Source organism: Drosophila suzukii, chromosome 3 (assembly GCF_043229965.1).
Source record: "Drosophila suzukii chromosome 3, CBGP_Dsuzu_IsoJpt1.0, whole genome shotgun sequence".
In the NCBI taxonomy this organism is placed as follows: domain Eukaryota; kingdom Metazoa; phylum Arthropoda; class Insecta; order Diptera; family Drosophilidae; genus Drosophila; species Drosophila suzukii.
Window position 1 is genome coordinate 21,742,127 of NC_092082.1, and position 15,869 is coordinate 21,757,995.

A 15,869-nucleotide genomic window follows, 5' to 3' on the forward strand; every position below is an offset into this window, starting at 1 on the left:
TTCAATTATTCACTTGGGTATCTATGCGAAGAGACTTGTTTTGTTACTATTCGGGGTTGATTCTGATTATTTTATTGGAAACTAATCAAATTACGTATCATCACACGTCCGTATAGCTAATTTCTTTGGCCTTTTGCCTTGTCAACACTTATGTACTTGCCCTGCTGCAGAGATATTTTATTGGGCAGGCTGATGAACTGTCCTCCGCAGGACGGATGCGGCTGGACGAGCTTTAGCGGACGGAGAGTGCGAGCCCGCCGGGCCTCAAACTGTCGTTTGTCGTACGGCACCTTTCGAACATCCGGTTCCACCCGCTTTGTAGGATCCAAGGGCATAAACTGGCCCATCCGATGGAATCGCCATGGCTGTAAGTGCGTGCGCATGTGTATCATGAAATTCCCGGGCAGTATTTCCGCATTGCAATCGGCATGCGGGCAGAGGTTACCCCGGCCACTGTGCCAGTTCATGTGCGTCGCAAAACGGGCCCACACCCGGAACCTTTGATTGCAGTTCTGATAGCGGCACTGGAAGACCTTTGCTTCGTCAGATTCGGTACTGTGTTCATTCATGTGCTTCTCGTAGGCTTCCCAGCACTTGAAGGACACGTTGCACGTCACACATATGGGATGTGAAGCACTGTGGGCGCTATTCTCGTGGCGGATAACGTCGAAGTATCGTGGGAACATCTGGTGGCATTTGAGGCAAAAGAATTCCAGATCCCTGCCACCGCATTTGCTCTGGGTATGCCCCATCGCCATGGTGTGCGTCTGTAGCTCGCGCAGAGTGGGGAAATCCGAGCCACATACACGGCAATAGTAGGTCGGATTCGGACGGGCCCTTCCACTGTGTACTCGAATCTGGGCCAGGATTTCGAGCACCTGGTCGCAACAAGTGCACACCATCCGGGTGGTTTTGGTCCTGTCCTTGAAGAGCTCGGTTATCGCCAAGCCATCGCGGGCCAAGCCCACGCTGAAGAAATCATCTGCCGATGGTTGGAAAGGGTCCTCCTCTGCCAGTTTCATATCGTCGTTTTGGTCTGATAAATCATCATCTTCCTCTTCTGTTCTCTCCATATCGTATTCTTCGGTTGATGTCTCCCCATCTTTCCCTGGTGATTGCTCCTCACCATCTTCCCCGGATGATTGTGCTTCATCTTTCACGGGGAATTGCTCCTCATAATATACGGGGGATTGCTCCTCACAATATCCGGGGGATTGCTCCTCATAATATCCGGGGAATTGCTCCTCATCATCGGATGACGGAACTTCAAACTTCACTTGAAACGCCTCGGAGTCGTCTATTTCGAGGGCTTTATCCCGGATATCTTCCTGGCCCTTGCTCCATTTCTCAAGGGATTCGCTCATACGCGAAACCTCATCCAAACAGGGCTCACAAAGGCACGAACCCTCCCCCAGAATGCCGATCTAAAAAGAGTATGTAAGTATACATATACATAACTATAGAACGTTTTTCGAACTCACATCAATTTTGTAGCACTCAAAGAGTCTTTGCAGCAGTTTGTTTACCGATTTGAATTTGGCCTTTTCAAGATCTTCCTCTATCGCCGGGTTATTCTTGCATAATTTGCAAACTTCATCATTTGACATTTTGTTCCAATTTGATGAAATTTATGAAGAAATTTAATTTTTCATTTCAATGACTTCCTCGATGTCGGCCAATCGATTCTATCGATAAGTGTGTAAAATGTGAATAATATTATCGATAGTTTGTAGAGCTGGTATTAACATCGATAATCAAATTACTTATCGTTTTGTTTAACTTTCGTGAAAAATTCAAAAAACGGTTTAAGAAAGTGTACGTGAAATCTTGTAAATCTTTCATTTAATAATGTTGTTGAAGAGTATTTGAACTTGAGTTTATAGCCACTTCTGGGTTACCCCGAAAAAAAACATATTTTCTTCATTTACATTGCTTTATTTTTCGATTCCATTTTCGAGATTTTAGCGTTCATACGGAGAGGCGGAAATGGCCAAGAATATATATACTTTATGAATCCAATAGCCTAAGAAGAGTTTTCGTCAAGTTAGTCGTCATTCTCACTATTAATATTACCAGCCCTAGATCAAAAGCATCCTCAAAAATACAGCTTGAAGATATAACGATATAATTTAATACATTGACACGAAAGAGAAAAAGTTAGCAGCCACTCTTCAGAGGTAGTATTGTTATTATTTATATTGTTATAATGTAAAATTTACAGGTACATTTTAACTTAGCTACAGCTTATAAGCTAAATGGTAGCCTTTAACTGAACGACTTTGCAAACAATATTTAATGAAAACCAAAAGGTGTTAGATTTAGAGTTATTTTTATTTCAAAAACAATAGCAACAGTTTATTTGTAAAAAGTGGTTCTTTAATCTTCATACACAAGTCATATAAATCACAGCACGATTTAAAATTTAAATGATGCATGCATGATTTTCTTCGTGACTCTAATTGTGTTTCTTAACTGCTGTGGTCTGGGTAAGACTCTTTGTATGCGTTCGATTGTGTTGAATAAGACTTGATTGACATACAAAAGCCTTTGAGCAGTGGTTACATTTGAACGGCTTTTCACCTGTATGGATTCGTATGTGTATCTTGAGATTCGCTTTCTGGCTAAAACCCTTTGAGCAGTGGGAACACTTGAACGGTTTTTCGCCTGTGACCGTTTGCATGTGTAAGTTAAGACCTGAAAGACTTGCAAAAGTCTTTGAGCAGTGGTTACATTTGAACGGCTTTTCTCCCGTGTGGGTTCGTATGTGTACCTTAAGACTCGCTGTCTGGCTAAAACTCTTTGAGCAGTGGGAACACTTGAACGGTTTTTCGCCGGTGTGTGTTCGGAAGTGAATTTGCAAGTTCGAAAGTGTTACAAAACTCTTCGAGCATTGGGAACACTTAAACGGACTTTCTCCTTTATGTAGTTGAAGGTGTGCCTTGAAATAATATTTATTTGTATAGGCTTTTGAGCACTGAGTACACACAAACGGTCTCTCTGGTGCGGTACTTCGCAGGCATATCTCGAGAGCAGCCCGTTTTAAACAAGTCTTTGAGGAGTGGGTTAAGTGCTTTTTTAGATGATCCCGAAGCGATTTACTTTGGTGCTCTCCCGAGTGAACTTTTAAATGCTTTTGAAGAGTCGATTCCTTCGCAAACTTCTTTGTACAGTGAGAGCAGTTGAACGATCTTGCGTGTACTTGCAAATGGTGATCAAGACGTGCCTTCTTAAAATAAGTTCTTGGACATTGGGAACATTTGAAAACTGGACGATCTGTGTGGAGAAGCAAGTGTGTGTTAAGACTTGGGACCCCAACAAAGTACTTCAGACAGTGAGGACACTGACGTTTTCGATTAACTGAATGCACTCGCAGGTGACGCTTGACAACTGCCTTAGAAGCAAAAGTTCTGGGGCAATATCGGCACTTATATTCTCGCTTCAAGTTAGCCTTGCTATTTCCAATTCCGTCAGCCTGCAAACTCTCTTCCGCCACTTCCATCTTTATGCCGCATTCTAAAATGGGAACATGCTCTTCTTCAAACAAGTCTTCTTCAAGTGGTTCGTTCTTTACTTGGCACTGGGATATACATGGTTCCCCCACCACATGCATATCTTCGGCCACTTCATCCTTAACTGGAGAGACAGTCGGTCGAGCTCCTCCTTCGCTTTTTGGTACGTTATCTTTTGGAGGAGCTCTATTCATTTTTAACTGGCAGTAAAGCAGGGTGCTCCTCTCGTAAATATGCTTTATCTCTGATGCATTTCGCGCATCTTTTAGACAGGAAGGACAAATCATTGGGGAACCTAGCTCGCCTCTCTCAACCTTGAAGCCGGTGGACTCTGATATCATTATTGCAATGGAAATTCCAATTGCATGCGGCTCTTCAAATATGTTGACCATGTCGCCGCCATTTTCCAGGCAAACCCTGCATAATGACGACTCCATAACTCTGAAATTTAATGACAATAAGACACATATTTTGAAAATATTACATGAGTATTTTCTCACGGGTGTATTTGGGTATATATAACCAGATTTAAAAATTCGCAACTTAAATGTTTGAAATTGTTTACATTTCCTCAAACATTTTTTTAGAGATGTGAAAGGTATTCTTTGCTATCGAATATATCGTGTTTTCTGTTGAGGAGACCGTCGACGGTAATACACTTTTCACACTTTTTCTTAAACAAAGAACACATACATAAGTAAACAGTGCACCACAAATATTAACTTCTTTTGAAAATTCTACAAACAAGTGCGTAGACTTTTCTTATCAAAATATTTTTCATTGAATTGCGTTTCTTGGAAGTAAAATTACTTTAAAAAAAGTATAAGTAAAATTACCAAAAATATTATGTAGTTTATTTTTTAAACTTTCTAGTAACTGTTGCACACTACATGTCGCTTTGCGTGTGCGGTCCCATTTTTCGCTGCAGCATGTGTAATTCTTGTTGAAGATAAAGTCGCCCCAGCGAAAACCCCCTCAGTATAAATAGACTATAAAAAAGGTTATGTACAGGTTATGTTAGATAAAATTCATATTAGAATATGAGCTTATAAATGTAAAATATAAATATATATATATATATTTTTAAATATATATTAATATTGTTTTTGAATTGCCTTTATTAGTTCCCTGTAACTTAAATATGTCAAAACAAATTTTTTAATTTACATAGCTTTAATTTTTTAAATAATTTAATCATTAATATATTTCAAGTAACGACATTGAACGAAGTGGAACTAGTGAACGAGTTCCCGATTCCGATGGCCACCGACTATCGATGTGCCCAATCGAAAACCAGAATCGTGAACTAGTTCGGTTCGTGCAGCTCTAGTTCATTACTAGTTCGTGTGCAGCAGAACGCAGGATTTTTTTCGTTTCGTGTGACGTGAAAAGTGCACATAATATTGGTTCGAATTAGCTTAAGTCTAGTTAACTAGCCCAACAAATAGCCATGGTAGGTAACTCCTGATCGACGGAGGTGGATAAAGGTGATAAAATGCTGACGCAGTGATCGGTGTGGGTGTGGGAGTGTGTGTGAGCCGCGCGATACCTGGTGTGTGTGCCGTGTGGCAGTGTGTGCGTGTTAAAAAAGCGGCCGCCGCGTCACAATACAAAATTGTGCTTCGATTTTTCCTAATTGCATTTCGATTTTCCTACTTTCCATCAGTCGTTTGCGGAAAAGATAACGGGCCTGCTGGCGCGGCCGAACCAACAAGATCCAATTGGACCGGAGCAGCCCTGGTATCTCAAATATGGAAGTCGACTGCTGGGCATTGTGGCCGCCTTCTGTGAGTTAATACACATAAGTACTTATGTTAGCAAAAGTTAAGATATGTTTTAACCCCTTGGGGACCGAGAAAAAGAAACATCCGTGACATTGGGCGGCCCAAAAATATGTTGCATCGATTTTTGTGTACCACCCGTTGTTGTTGCTGTTATCTATTCGTAGGTGTAGTCGTGTATTTGTGTTTGTCCCATTGTGTGTACGCACGCTCTCTGACATTGATAAAGGAAAAGAGCGAGAGAGTGAGAGCGGAGAAAGGAAACATGGAAAAGACAACACAAAAAGGATACAGAAAATCGTACACTGTAAATAAATCTTTGAGTAGCCCTACATAAAAGTTTTGGGAAATCGTAACTGAAAATTTAACGAATAGGGTAACCGTTAACAATATTCAAATAAATACGGTAAAAATATATTTCCTTTCTTACGACAATTTTATTTAAAAGTGGAATGATTAATCATTTTTTTTTAATATTTAAAAATATAACCAATTTGAAAACCTCTGTCCTGCGCGTTTCCATTTTTTCTTTGTGTACAGGATATTGCAAGTGTGTAAAAGAGCTTTTCTGTGTCAAGTTTGGCGCTCTGTTTTTTCCATATCGAATGTAATTCTCTGTGACCATTCACTGGAAATTCGCATTGCCTTTTGTTTTATCAGCATCCCCCGTTTCTTTTCCTCCCCCTCTTTTTGTCTCTGTTTCGTATTGCGTATTTGCTTTGTTATCTGTACTCATTTAACCTTAACCCTTTAGATGCCCCACGTGTCATAACGGTAACATTGCAAAAAATGACTCAGAATCTCTGAACTCAACAAACTCGGCTATTTTTCTTAGCTGTCAGAATAAAATTCATCATCACCAATAGAAGGCGTTCATGATTGCAGTTGAATGAACTTCTCAGAATTCCTAATCGAATTCCCCAGCCATAAGTTCAAATTTTTCATCACAAATGTTTTGAAAGTCAAATACAAAGCTTCCTTTATTCTTATGGATTCAATTCTATACAGTTTTGCTTACAATAATTATAAATTAAGTACGCTACTGTACAAAAAACCATGCTAAATTTGCAATCGATTTTTAAAATCGTATTACTTTTTGTACAGCAAATGACATAAGTAAAAATAAAGATAAATTTTGAATTTCTCATTCATTTGAAATCCAAAACATATATATATGCATATGTATAGAGCTTTATGTTGTTTACTTAAACAAATATTTTTTAAAATTAAGAAATTTATCATAGTGTCATTATCAAAGACTTTTTTCTACAATATTCTTGGAATACTTATTTTTAAAATGGTGTTCGTTTATTTTTTCATTTACTTACGAGTTATAAGGGGAAAAAAAGTTCTAACACGGTGGTGTTAAGGGTTAATCGCTCTTTTTCCATTGAAAATAACTGTTTGCCTTAGCGATTTTCTCACTTACTTAGGGAAATGGAGAAATTTCTATTCAGCAATTGTTGGCCAACAAATGTACACCATCCACTTAAAATCAATATAAATAGCTGAATACCTCAATTAAGGGAGCAAAACTCACTCGTGCGGCTTCGTCAATGAACCGGTTGTTTTTGCGTAAAATAAAACCAAAAGTCTATGATTAATAAATAATTTTATTAGCCGGTCCGTAGAGCACAACGACTTCTTCCACAAGTTGGGTCAGTTTGTCTGGCTTTATGAACCGCAATAACCTCAAAACCCAGATCGGATTTCGCAAAAGAATAAAAAAACTTGTAGGCACAGAATACATGATCCATAAAAAGGAATCTTTTTTTATAAATGCAATATTTTGAGCCTAAGAATTTAGCTTTCCCTCGTGATCTTCCGTAATATTTTCTGTAGCCACTTATATCCAATTATCACGCCCGCACCGCCATTTATTTATCTAAGAATTAAAGTCGTATGCGTTGTTTGCTCTTTGTTTATGCTTTTATCATAGACCAAATGCAGCTGATAAAATATTTTAATGTAATTTGCGTGTACGCCCCTGCGATATCAAGTAGAACTTAGAACATTCTTTCTATGAAAGTTAACTTACAATTTGCCCAACTGTTTTTAGTGTGTTTTGTCACGCTTCTGTGGCTGGCTATTGTGGTTAATTTATAAATAAAAGAGATCCGGTGGCATAAAAACGTTAAAAACTGGCACACATATATGAGTCAGCCTTGTCGATTAGATTGCGTTTTCAAATGTTTAATGGGCTCAGAGGGAGTATGTGATTAACATTTTTGGTCGGTCTCCTGGGTCAGTGTTTGAAGATAAGAAAATACGCCTCAAAAACTTTTTAACAAAAGAAATATTTAAAAAATGCGAAAAATGATATTGCTAACATTTTCCCCAAAACATTATTTTAAATTTTTTTCAGCTTTTAACCAGTTTTGAAATTCAGATAAATATGCTGCAAAAAGCTGATTTAAGTTGTGTCAATTTGTAATTCAATTAAGCTTTAAATATAAAAATAACAATTTACTTAAATAACAAAATGACTTACAACAATTTTTATTTGTTTACTGCAATTTGATAGCTGTTATCTGTAAAAAGTAGGTATGGCTATACTATTCTTTGATAGCAGAGTTCCAATTATAGGGTCGTTGATTCATAGTGGCACCTTTTAAATTGGCGATCACTTAAAATTAAACCACTTAAATTGAATAAAGTTTGTGATATATTTGCTTTACAAAATATGTAAATAATTTAAAATGACTTTGTAACTTAAACTTAATTTCCCGTCTTTCCCTTGCAGTTGCCATACTCTTCGGCCTGTGGAATGTGTTCTCTATTCTCACTCTCAGCGTTACCTGCCTGGTGGCTGGCATCATACAAATGGTGGCAGGATTTGTGGTGATGCTCCTGGAGGCGCCCTGCTGCTTCGTCTGCTTCGAGCAGGTGAACATGATCGCGGATAAGGTGGACTCCAAGCCCTTGTACTTCCGGGCCGGACTCTACATTGCGTGAGTAACAGACGGAGTTTCCCAAAATTTGTATAGCTTAGTAATGATTTTATTATATTTTTAGAATGGCTATTCCGCCCATTATCTTGTGCTTTGGACTGGCCAGCTTATTTGGCAGTGGCCTGATCTTTGGCACTGGCGTCGTCTACGGAATGATGGCGTTAGGCAAGAAGTGAGTAGGGGCGCTAGTCACTTTGGAAAAAATCGCAGTAAAATTCAGAAAATCGAAGCCTAAACCCGCATTTTAAGCAAAGAACGTGGGCCGAATAATAGCACATATCAAAAGCTCGTCACGCTACATTCCCTAGCGTGTTAACAGTCTTCCGATCATTCAGAATGTGCTACCATTTAAATGATTTCAATATTTTGAATCATTATAAAAAAAACATCTCAAATAATCACATGTTGGACCTTCCTCTTTTAGAAAAGTGAGGCAAAATGCTATTAACGAATTCTTCAGATGAGAATGGCCAGTTTAACATAAGTTTTGAAAGGTCTTACTCCTTAAACTTTAAGGCAAAGTACTGGCAATATAGCAAAACCATTTGAAAATACTGTGGTAAAATCAAACTGGCTCAAAGTCGCCAGCCTCTATTATAAGCTTTTATTACCTTTATTCGTCCAAAACTTACTTCAAACATAGACTAGCCAAAAAAGAGTGCACTTCCTAACGCGATTTTCTGGATTTTAAGGCGATACTAAGTATAAAGTGGGGGTTATTTTAGTTGCTTAGCAAGCGGAGGAAAGAGCGATTTTAGTTAGCCATGCTAACCCATCTTTGCTAATCGAAACCAACTGTTTTCTCTATATTCCCACGATGTGCTTGCCACTGTGAAAACGCTTAATAAATATAAACTAACACGTAGAGCTTCTCGGGAGGACATGGCCGCCGCTGCCACATCGCCCACACAGATGGCCGGCAGTCAGGCGGGCGGTCAGATGCAGATGGGCGGCGATCAGCATATCACACTCATGGAAGATCCCGACGTCTGGCGCCCGACATAAATTCCTAGCCGCGCGATTAGTAACTGCCAAAAAAACCACAACTCTCACACCCTCAGATACAGATACAGATACATTAACAGATGAAGATGAAAAGACACAGATACTCAGATACACCCACACAGAAAACACAGCACTAGAAATGCAAATGATGCAACAATTGATCGAGTAACAAATATTTTACGGCGCCTAGTTTTTAGTGTTCGTTCCAAGGAAAAATGTAACTAGGAGGAAAACAAAATCAATACGAAGCAGCAATGTAGGGCATCAGAGAATAGAATACAGAACACCCCACCAATTACAAAAAGAAATTGAACGAAATTCTCATTATTGTTGAAACCGAGAGTGTTAGTAATCAAAGTGTTTTTTGGGCAAATGCATTTCCGTCATTCGTCCCTTTTTGCATGTCATTCGTATTCGTATTCAAATTTTTTAATGTCTTTCGTCGAGCGGTTGGTGTTGTTAAAAACTACAGTTAAATATATTATACGCATAGAGAAACTACTGATAACAATAACGTAATACACATGTCAAGCTGCAGTAAGCATATATTTTTAGTGAGAAACTATATATGAAAGCTAACCGAATGCAAGAGAAACCTATAAGTAAACCACAGCTTCCACACCACACACTCTCACACACAGCTAAAGCTAATTAAAGAGCCACTGATGATATGGACAAGTGAATGTCGAGAACCTAGAGCAATATGTACAACTCAGAAAGTATTAACTTTATATGCTTTGCTTCGATGTAAACCATACAATTAAATGTTAAACGTTGTTTGAGGATCGATTTGCTCGCAAGATAGTCACAAATTGAAATTGAACATAATCAAGCATACAAATAGAATATATATACAACAAGTTGAGGAATTACCAGTTCTATTTTTTAAATGTTGTGAACAAAAAAACGTGTCCATTTCAATTTGAAGCATTTGTAGACAATTTTCTTTTTAGACAATCACTCGGTTAATAGGTTTTCTTTTTCGGGTTTCGTATGATTTCTTGTTTGCTAGAAATATGTGCTTTATTTTTCGTATACCTAAGTTATTTATAAGTATTTATTCCAATCGTTTAAACTTTGAAAGTCTGAGAAAGAAGCGTTTTAAATTATTTTTATTGTTGCCTATTGGCTTCCTTATCGCAAGAAGCATTCCAAAATCTGTTTATTTACACTTAAGTTTTTGTTTTTTTATTTACCATAACTTTAAGTAGACATTATTTAAAAACTACTCGCGAGAACTTGTTATAATATAGCCTTCGCCAGAAACAGAGAATCTCACCTGAAGTAAAAATGAAACGTAATAAATTTGTTAAAATTTGTTAATCAATGAACGCAACACTAAAAATGGAATCATGTAAAATATTTCGTTAGCAATTGAACGAGCATGAATCAAGTATCAATGACTTTGTACATGCCACATGAAAACTGTCCAAAAACCTGCCGTTAAAGCCAAGTACAACCAACGGCGGCCAACAGCGATAATGAACAATATACGATTTACGCTCTAACAACTCGTTAATAACTTTGCTGCGTCCAAGAGATCACCAAAGGCAAATACATTTTGAGCTTTTCATATTGTAGTTCCTAACGAATTGTATATTTTTGTAGACTTTTTCCATGTAGAATATATTGAGTAGTCAATACATAAGAAGTATTTTTATTTTTGTACATTACAATTGAAATAAATTAGCTTAATTCCCGTAGATCCTGGCATTTTTACAAAAATTGTACATTTCATACTGTTATTTATGCTGCTTTAGTTTTTTTTGTTGGTTTGTCATTGGTCTGTGCATCAGTATGGACCATTCTTGCTGTTCCTTCGTCCCTCGATCCTATGTAGGCAAAATCACAGTTTTTAGTTGAGCACTTGTAAACCCTATAATTTCGTATACTAGTTAAGAAATCTTAATATGCAAAAATCTAATAGTTTCTTTCAATTCTTTCGCACAGAGCGTCTTCTGAAGACATGCGGGCAGCTGCTCAACAGACCTTCGGTGGAAACACGCCCCAGACCAACGATCGAGCGGGGATCGTGAACAATGCCCAGCCCTTCTCCTTCACCGGCGCCGTGGGCACAGACAGCAATGTGTGATCCAGGAGCTAGCTGATCGGGATACCGGAGATTCGGGGAGCTGGGTGTGCCGTGAGAAAACAAGACTCAAACGCAACATTTGAAGGCAAACCTAACCAAGAGAACATCAGCAGGCAATCTACATAATCATGTGCAATTTCAAATTGTTCAATAACCAACGCAATGGAATCACAAGTGTTTTTAAATCCGATTAGCTCTGATCTCCTTCTAGAGCAATCCAAATTATTCAATCAGACGACCCCCTTAACGAAACCTATCATTCAGTTAAAAAATCACGTTTAGTATTAAATGTATGTAAATGTTTATTGGGTTTAAATGCGTTTTGCGTTTTCTATATCCTATCAATTGTGTTGCCTGTGTCCCATCATTCCAAAATATTTGGTTTCAACTAAGTAGAAATTGCAAATAAATTATTGAACGACATCACTAGCGAGGTGAGAAAATCATGTAAAATTTATGTTTAGTCATAGTTTAAATATACCTTAAATATATTTAAATGCATAATACTAAAATGTTTAAATTAATGCAAATAAAACTATAAATATTGTATGTAAACCATATTAAAATTGAATTATACATACTTTAAATTATGTTAAATAAAATTAATTATACAAAGCGTTGTTGTATTTGTCATCAGAGATATGGGGCATGCTTTTTGGATGATTTAGAGCAATTATAGCTTCGCTGCTCTTTGACATATTAACTTCTACTCTTGGGAATATCATTCATTTAATATTTCAGAACTTTGAATAAAATTTTTTAAAAATAGGACGGATAATTAATGTCAAAATAATAAAAGGATTTTTATATTTTGATTTCGGTAAAGATATCCTTTTGTAAACTAAAATGGAACATTATCTTAAAGTTTCTGTAATTATTTTTTAGTTTTCTAAAAAATCCGAAAGGCTCTGTACATATAATGCTCGCACGGGAGCTACCTGCAAGGGTATAGAAACTTCGGCTTGCCGTAGTTATCATCCGTTTAGGAATAATAATTGTATAGATATATTTGTAAATATCTTTTATTATTTTAACTTCTCACCACTTCTAACTACTACCCATAAAAACTAATTTTGTACAAATTGCTTGATGTTTAAGCCTCAGTGGAGCCGCTTTCATTACTTTTGGAAGATGCTGGTTTATATTCAATAGACTCAGAGATGATTATGTCGGATCCATCAACGCGTCCGTCACTATCGTCATTTGCAGGCTCATCGGAATCTTCTGAGAGTTCCCAACGATAACGACGATCGCTGATAGCATCGTTGTCCTGGTCCACAACTTTGGAGGAGAGACTAGCGGCGATCACCATGGCGAGGACACCTGAATGGAAAGATCGTTGTTAGATAAATTTGAATCCTTCTCCTGGCTTTCTTCTCCAAACTCACCGAAGAACAGTAACAAAACCTTGTTGGACTGCATATTTGATGATTGATTATAGCTTGAGATGCTTTCGATGCTAAGTGAGCTCTTGGCCCAAGCTTATATACCCAAATTTTTGCAAAAGCCTTGCGATTTGCCTGACCCAACAGCCAGTGTTTGACTAATCCAAGATCAACGGATCGCCCTACAATTCTATATAAAAACAACTAACTAAATATTAGCATAGCTATTGAGTTTGAGGTTTCTAGAGAGTGATCAAGGTCAGCCATTCGGGGAGCGCTTGGGAATTTCGAGAGTTAGAACAGAGCTTTAAGGTCATAAACGGGCTTGGCTAATTTAAAAATAAAACAACTTATATATATATACTAATTGGGGATACTTAAATCGTATTCTTATAATCACCTTGACTTTAGGTATCTTCACATATTCTTAAAATATGAAAAAATGTTTAAAAATGAAAAAATATATTTTTTTGGCGTTTAAGATTTTTTTTTTTTTATACATGTTTTTAAATACAAATATAATCCTATAATTGGCTTATTAATAATCAGCTTCGAAAATGGTTGAGTGAAGATTTTTTCACAACATTTAAACTGCTAGCAAAACAAAAAAGGTTTTTGGAGGAAATTAAAACTGACTGACTTATGAAAGCGTCATCAAAAAAGTTGATTTGAGAGCAATCGCGTACGAAAATTGTTTATTATGGTTCTCTGGAGAACAATAATAATAATTTCTTAAAATATAATTATTGTGTGTTTCTTGAATTCGAAAAAGAATTACAGCCTGAAAGTATGCCACACTTTGCTAAATTAGGCGAATTCAATTGAGGCAGGGCGAATTTGAACGAAGATCCAATTTAAACAAAAATAAGCGAATTTATGGATAACATGTCATTAAGAGCATACTTTTGGGGGGTTCCAGTAAACATAAGATTAATATTTATTTTGTAAAGCATAACTTTGGGCAATGATTTTGTCAGAACTTGAAAAATCAAGAAAGAAAAAAACAATTTGCGTAAATCAAATAACTAAAATCTTTCATTTTTGTAACCTACATTGATTTTTGATAATATATATAAACAACACATTATTCCATTTCTAAAAATCTAGACATCAACAATTTTATAAATTGTAACCACTTTAAACGTGGTAGGAGCATATGATATTCCTTAACATGAAGAAGAGCTCTAAAGTGGCCAATATGTCTAATAAACTCTTGCTTTAAGTTGTCTCGTACTTGAATTTGCATAAAAAATTGCATGAAAGAATAAGCAGATTGAAAAGGAGATTTAAGAAAATTATAGTTAATGAACAAAGGCGTAACAAGAATATCCTTCTGAAGGGCTTAATTAATAAATATGGATAAAAAACGCTGCGCAACAGTCAATAAAAATTATTGTAGACGGATTTGCTGAATTGTAAAATCCGTATAATAATCATTTTAGGATTGTCTATTTTTCTGGGGTTTCCAGTTCAAAAACTTCAATGTTGATATTGATCCGTTTGGATAAGGAGGATCCTCAATTGATTGAGCCCACATAAGTTGAGCATCTGTCTAGACATCCTTTTAAATAAATGCCTGGGGATCTTACCTTTTTACGTAACTCAATGTAGCAGAAAATCCTTTTGTCTTCGCCATTGTGTCTTAGCAATCGATCGTAAGTCTGCCTTTGGGGCAAAGTATCGATTACGCAATTCGATTGAGCAGGCAAAATAGTTCGGTGGCGGAAGATGTGGGTCAAGTGTTTGGGCAGAGGGTAGATTTCGTATGAAAAGACTTCAGATACAGATATTCCCACATCGCATCTAGGAAACCCACCGAAGCGCTTTCAAGATACCGAATTTTCTCTGGCTAAAGCGCCGCAGGACAAAACTCTGCGATGACAGCTCAATCTGTGGAGTGTGAAGGAATTTCTCGGCTCGCAGCATGAATTTGGAAATGGTCCGGTTTTTGGGATGCCTGCTGCTTAACATATTAGCACCAGGACATCAAAGGGACAGCTGAAAGTGTCAACAGTTCTTGCCAAGCAGAGTCGGCGAGTTGACAGACGATATTCTGTTCCCAAAGCCAGCATGAAATTTGTACTAAAGTTGGCAGCAGGATGCCGACTTCCCGCAGAATACCCAGCTGTTTTTTGGCGGCATTTATTCCATTCGCCACGGCTTTTTTTCTATATTTTTCCAGTGTATCTTTTCCGCCAAATGGGATTAATTTGAGATTTTTAAAATCGAATAGCGCATAGCCGCCTTAAGACTTTGCTTCCGCTTTTTACCCCCTCCTGCCTGCTAAATGGCATTGTGTTCAGGATCTGCTGCTCCTTTTTTCCTGGCTAATCTCTACTGCTCACATCTCGGCCAGCTGCTCCGCACCGTTTGCCTTTTGTGGCTTGACCATTTCGCTTTGTTGTACGCCTGCAACTTCAAAGGACGCACGTCCTTTGTCCTTTTTGTCCGTTCATTTGCTTAAACGCATCTTATCCTGTTAAAATGTGCGCCCGGCTTTCCGTTTCGCTGGAAAATTGATCTTTTTTGCAAATTTCCTTCTCGGCTCCTGGTCTTCTGCTCTTTTCAGAACGCTCTCGAGTGCACACTAATTGAGATTTTCCTCCTTTTCCATTTTCATTGCGGGTAATGCAATACACGAGTTCCGCTTTCAAGTCGACGACAATGGTTCTCTTTGCCTGTTCTGAAGAAAAGTTTTTGGAAAACCATTTCGAAAACTAATCGGCTATTGTAAGGCGTTCTTTGGGTTGGGGACTACTGTGCTGAATTTCATCCATTTAATACATCTTTTGTTATGTGTGTACTGTTAAATAGATATTTCATACCAATTCTACTAAGTTGCAATAGTTTTCCTAACTAATAGTCTGAGTTAGTTTTAATGGGCTGGAGAAATTAAGGTAGGAAAATAAATTCAATAACGAAAATGAGTAAACTTAAAGTATATTTATTAATCGATAAATAATATAAAAAAGAAAGAAAAAGTAATTATTAAACAACATTTAAACCTTACAATATAAGAATATAACTAAGCAACAAACCAACATTTTCCACACCTGAGAGAATCACCAACATTTTTAAACAAAAATGTATCGATTAAAATGGCTGAGCGGACCATAAAATTTCTGTTTGCCCAATTAGATGTTCTA

At 37.3% G+C, this 15,869-nt stretch overlaps 3 protein-coding genes across 4 annotated transcripts; 1 reads left to right on the forward strand and 2 right to left on the reverse strand.

Annotated features, from left to right (window-relative positions):
* Positions 1–47: 47 nt before the first annotated feature.
* CkIIalpha-i1 (CKII-alpha subunit interactor-1) lies at positions 48–1,699 on the reverse strand. The gene is made up of 2 exons (XM_017088880.4): positions 1,482–1,699; positions 48–1,424 (listed from the first exon to the last, which is right to left on the reverse strand). The coding sequence occupies exons 1-2, from the start codon at positions 1,605–1,607 to the stop codon at positions 117–119; spliced, it is 1,434 nt and encodes a 477-aa protein (XP_016944369.4). The 5' UTR covers positions 1,608–1,699; the 3' UTR covers positions 48–116.
* Positions 1,700–4,803: 3,104 nt separating this feature from the next.
* On the forward strand, positions 4,804–11,954 carry fwe (Calcium channel fwe). 2 transcript variants are annotated; one of them, XR_010653929.2, is made up of 6 exons: positions 4,804–4,962; positions 5,176–5,296; positions 8,034–8,241; positions 8,306–8,413; positions 9,108–10,796; positions 11,197–11,954. XR_010653929.2 is itself a non-coding variant. In XM_036815436.3 (5 exons), the coding sequence occupies exons 1-5, from the start codon at positions 4,960–4,962 to the stop codon at positions 11,336–11,338; spliced, it is 582 nt and encodes a 193-aa protein (XP_036671331.1). In that variant the 5' UTR covers positions 4,805–4,959; the 3' UTR covers positions 11,339–11,954. The 2 variants fall into 2 exon arrangements, 1 of the variants encoding a protein (XP_036671331.1); XM_036815436.3 differs by lacking the exon at positions 9,108–10,796 and having other exon boundaries at positions 4,805–4,962.
* A 390-nt stretch (positions 11,955–12,344) lies between these two features.
* On the reverse strand, positions 12,345–12,883 carry LOC118877211 (uncharacterized). Its single transcript, XM_065864963.2, has 2 exons — positions 12,727–12,883; positions 12,345–12,661 (listed from the first exon to the last, which is right to left on the reverse strand). The coding sequence occupies exons 1-2, from the start codon at positions 12,758–12,760 to the stop codon at positions 12,432–12,434; spliced, it is 264 nt and encodes an 87-aa protein (XP_065721035.2). The 5' UTR covers positions 12,761–12,883; the 3' UTR covers positions 12,345–12,431.
* Positions 12,884–15,869: the final 2,986 nt, after the last annotated feature.

Bases quoted from the DNA above. Each gene is read 5' to 3' on its own strand.
- LOC118877211 (XM_065864963.2), bottom strand. From the start codon at position 12,760: ATGCAGTCCAACAAGGTTTTGTTACTGTTCTTCG. The intron at 12,662-12,726 runs GTGAGTTTGGAG...CTTTCCATTCAG, and splicing joins GGTTTTGTTACTGTTCTTCG to GTGTCCTCGCCATGGTGATC.
- fwe (XM_036815436.3), top strand. The intron at 8,242-8,305 runs GTGAGTAACAGA...TTATATTTTTAG, and splicing joins CGGGCCGGACTCTACATTGC to AATGGCTATTCCGCCCATTA. The intron at 8,414-11,196 runs GTGAGTAGGGGC...TCTTTCGCACAG, and splicing joins ATGATGGCGTTAGGCAAGAA to AGCGTCTTCTGAAGACATGC.
- CkIIalpha-i1 (XM_017088880.4), bottom strand. From the start codon at position 1,607: ATGTCAAATGATGAAGTTTGCAAATTATGCAAGAATAACCCGGCGATA. The intron at 1,425-1,481 runs GTGAGTTCGAAA...TACTCTTTTTAG, and splicing joins TTGAGTGCTACAAAATTGAT to ATCGGCATTCTGGGGGAGGG.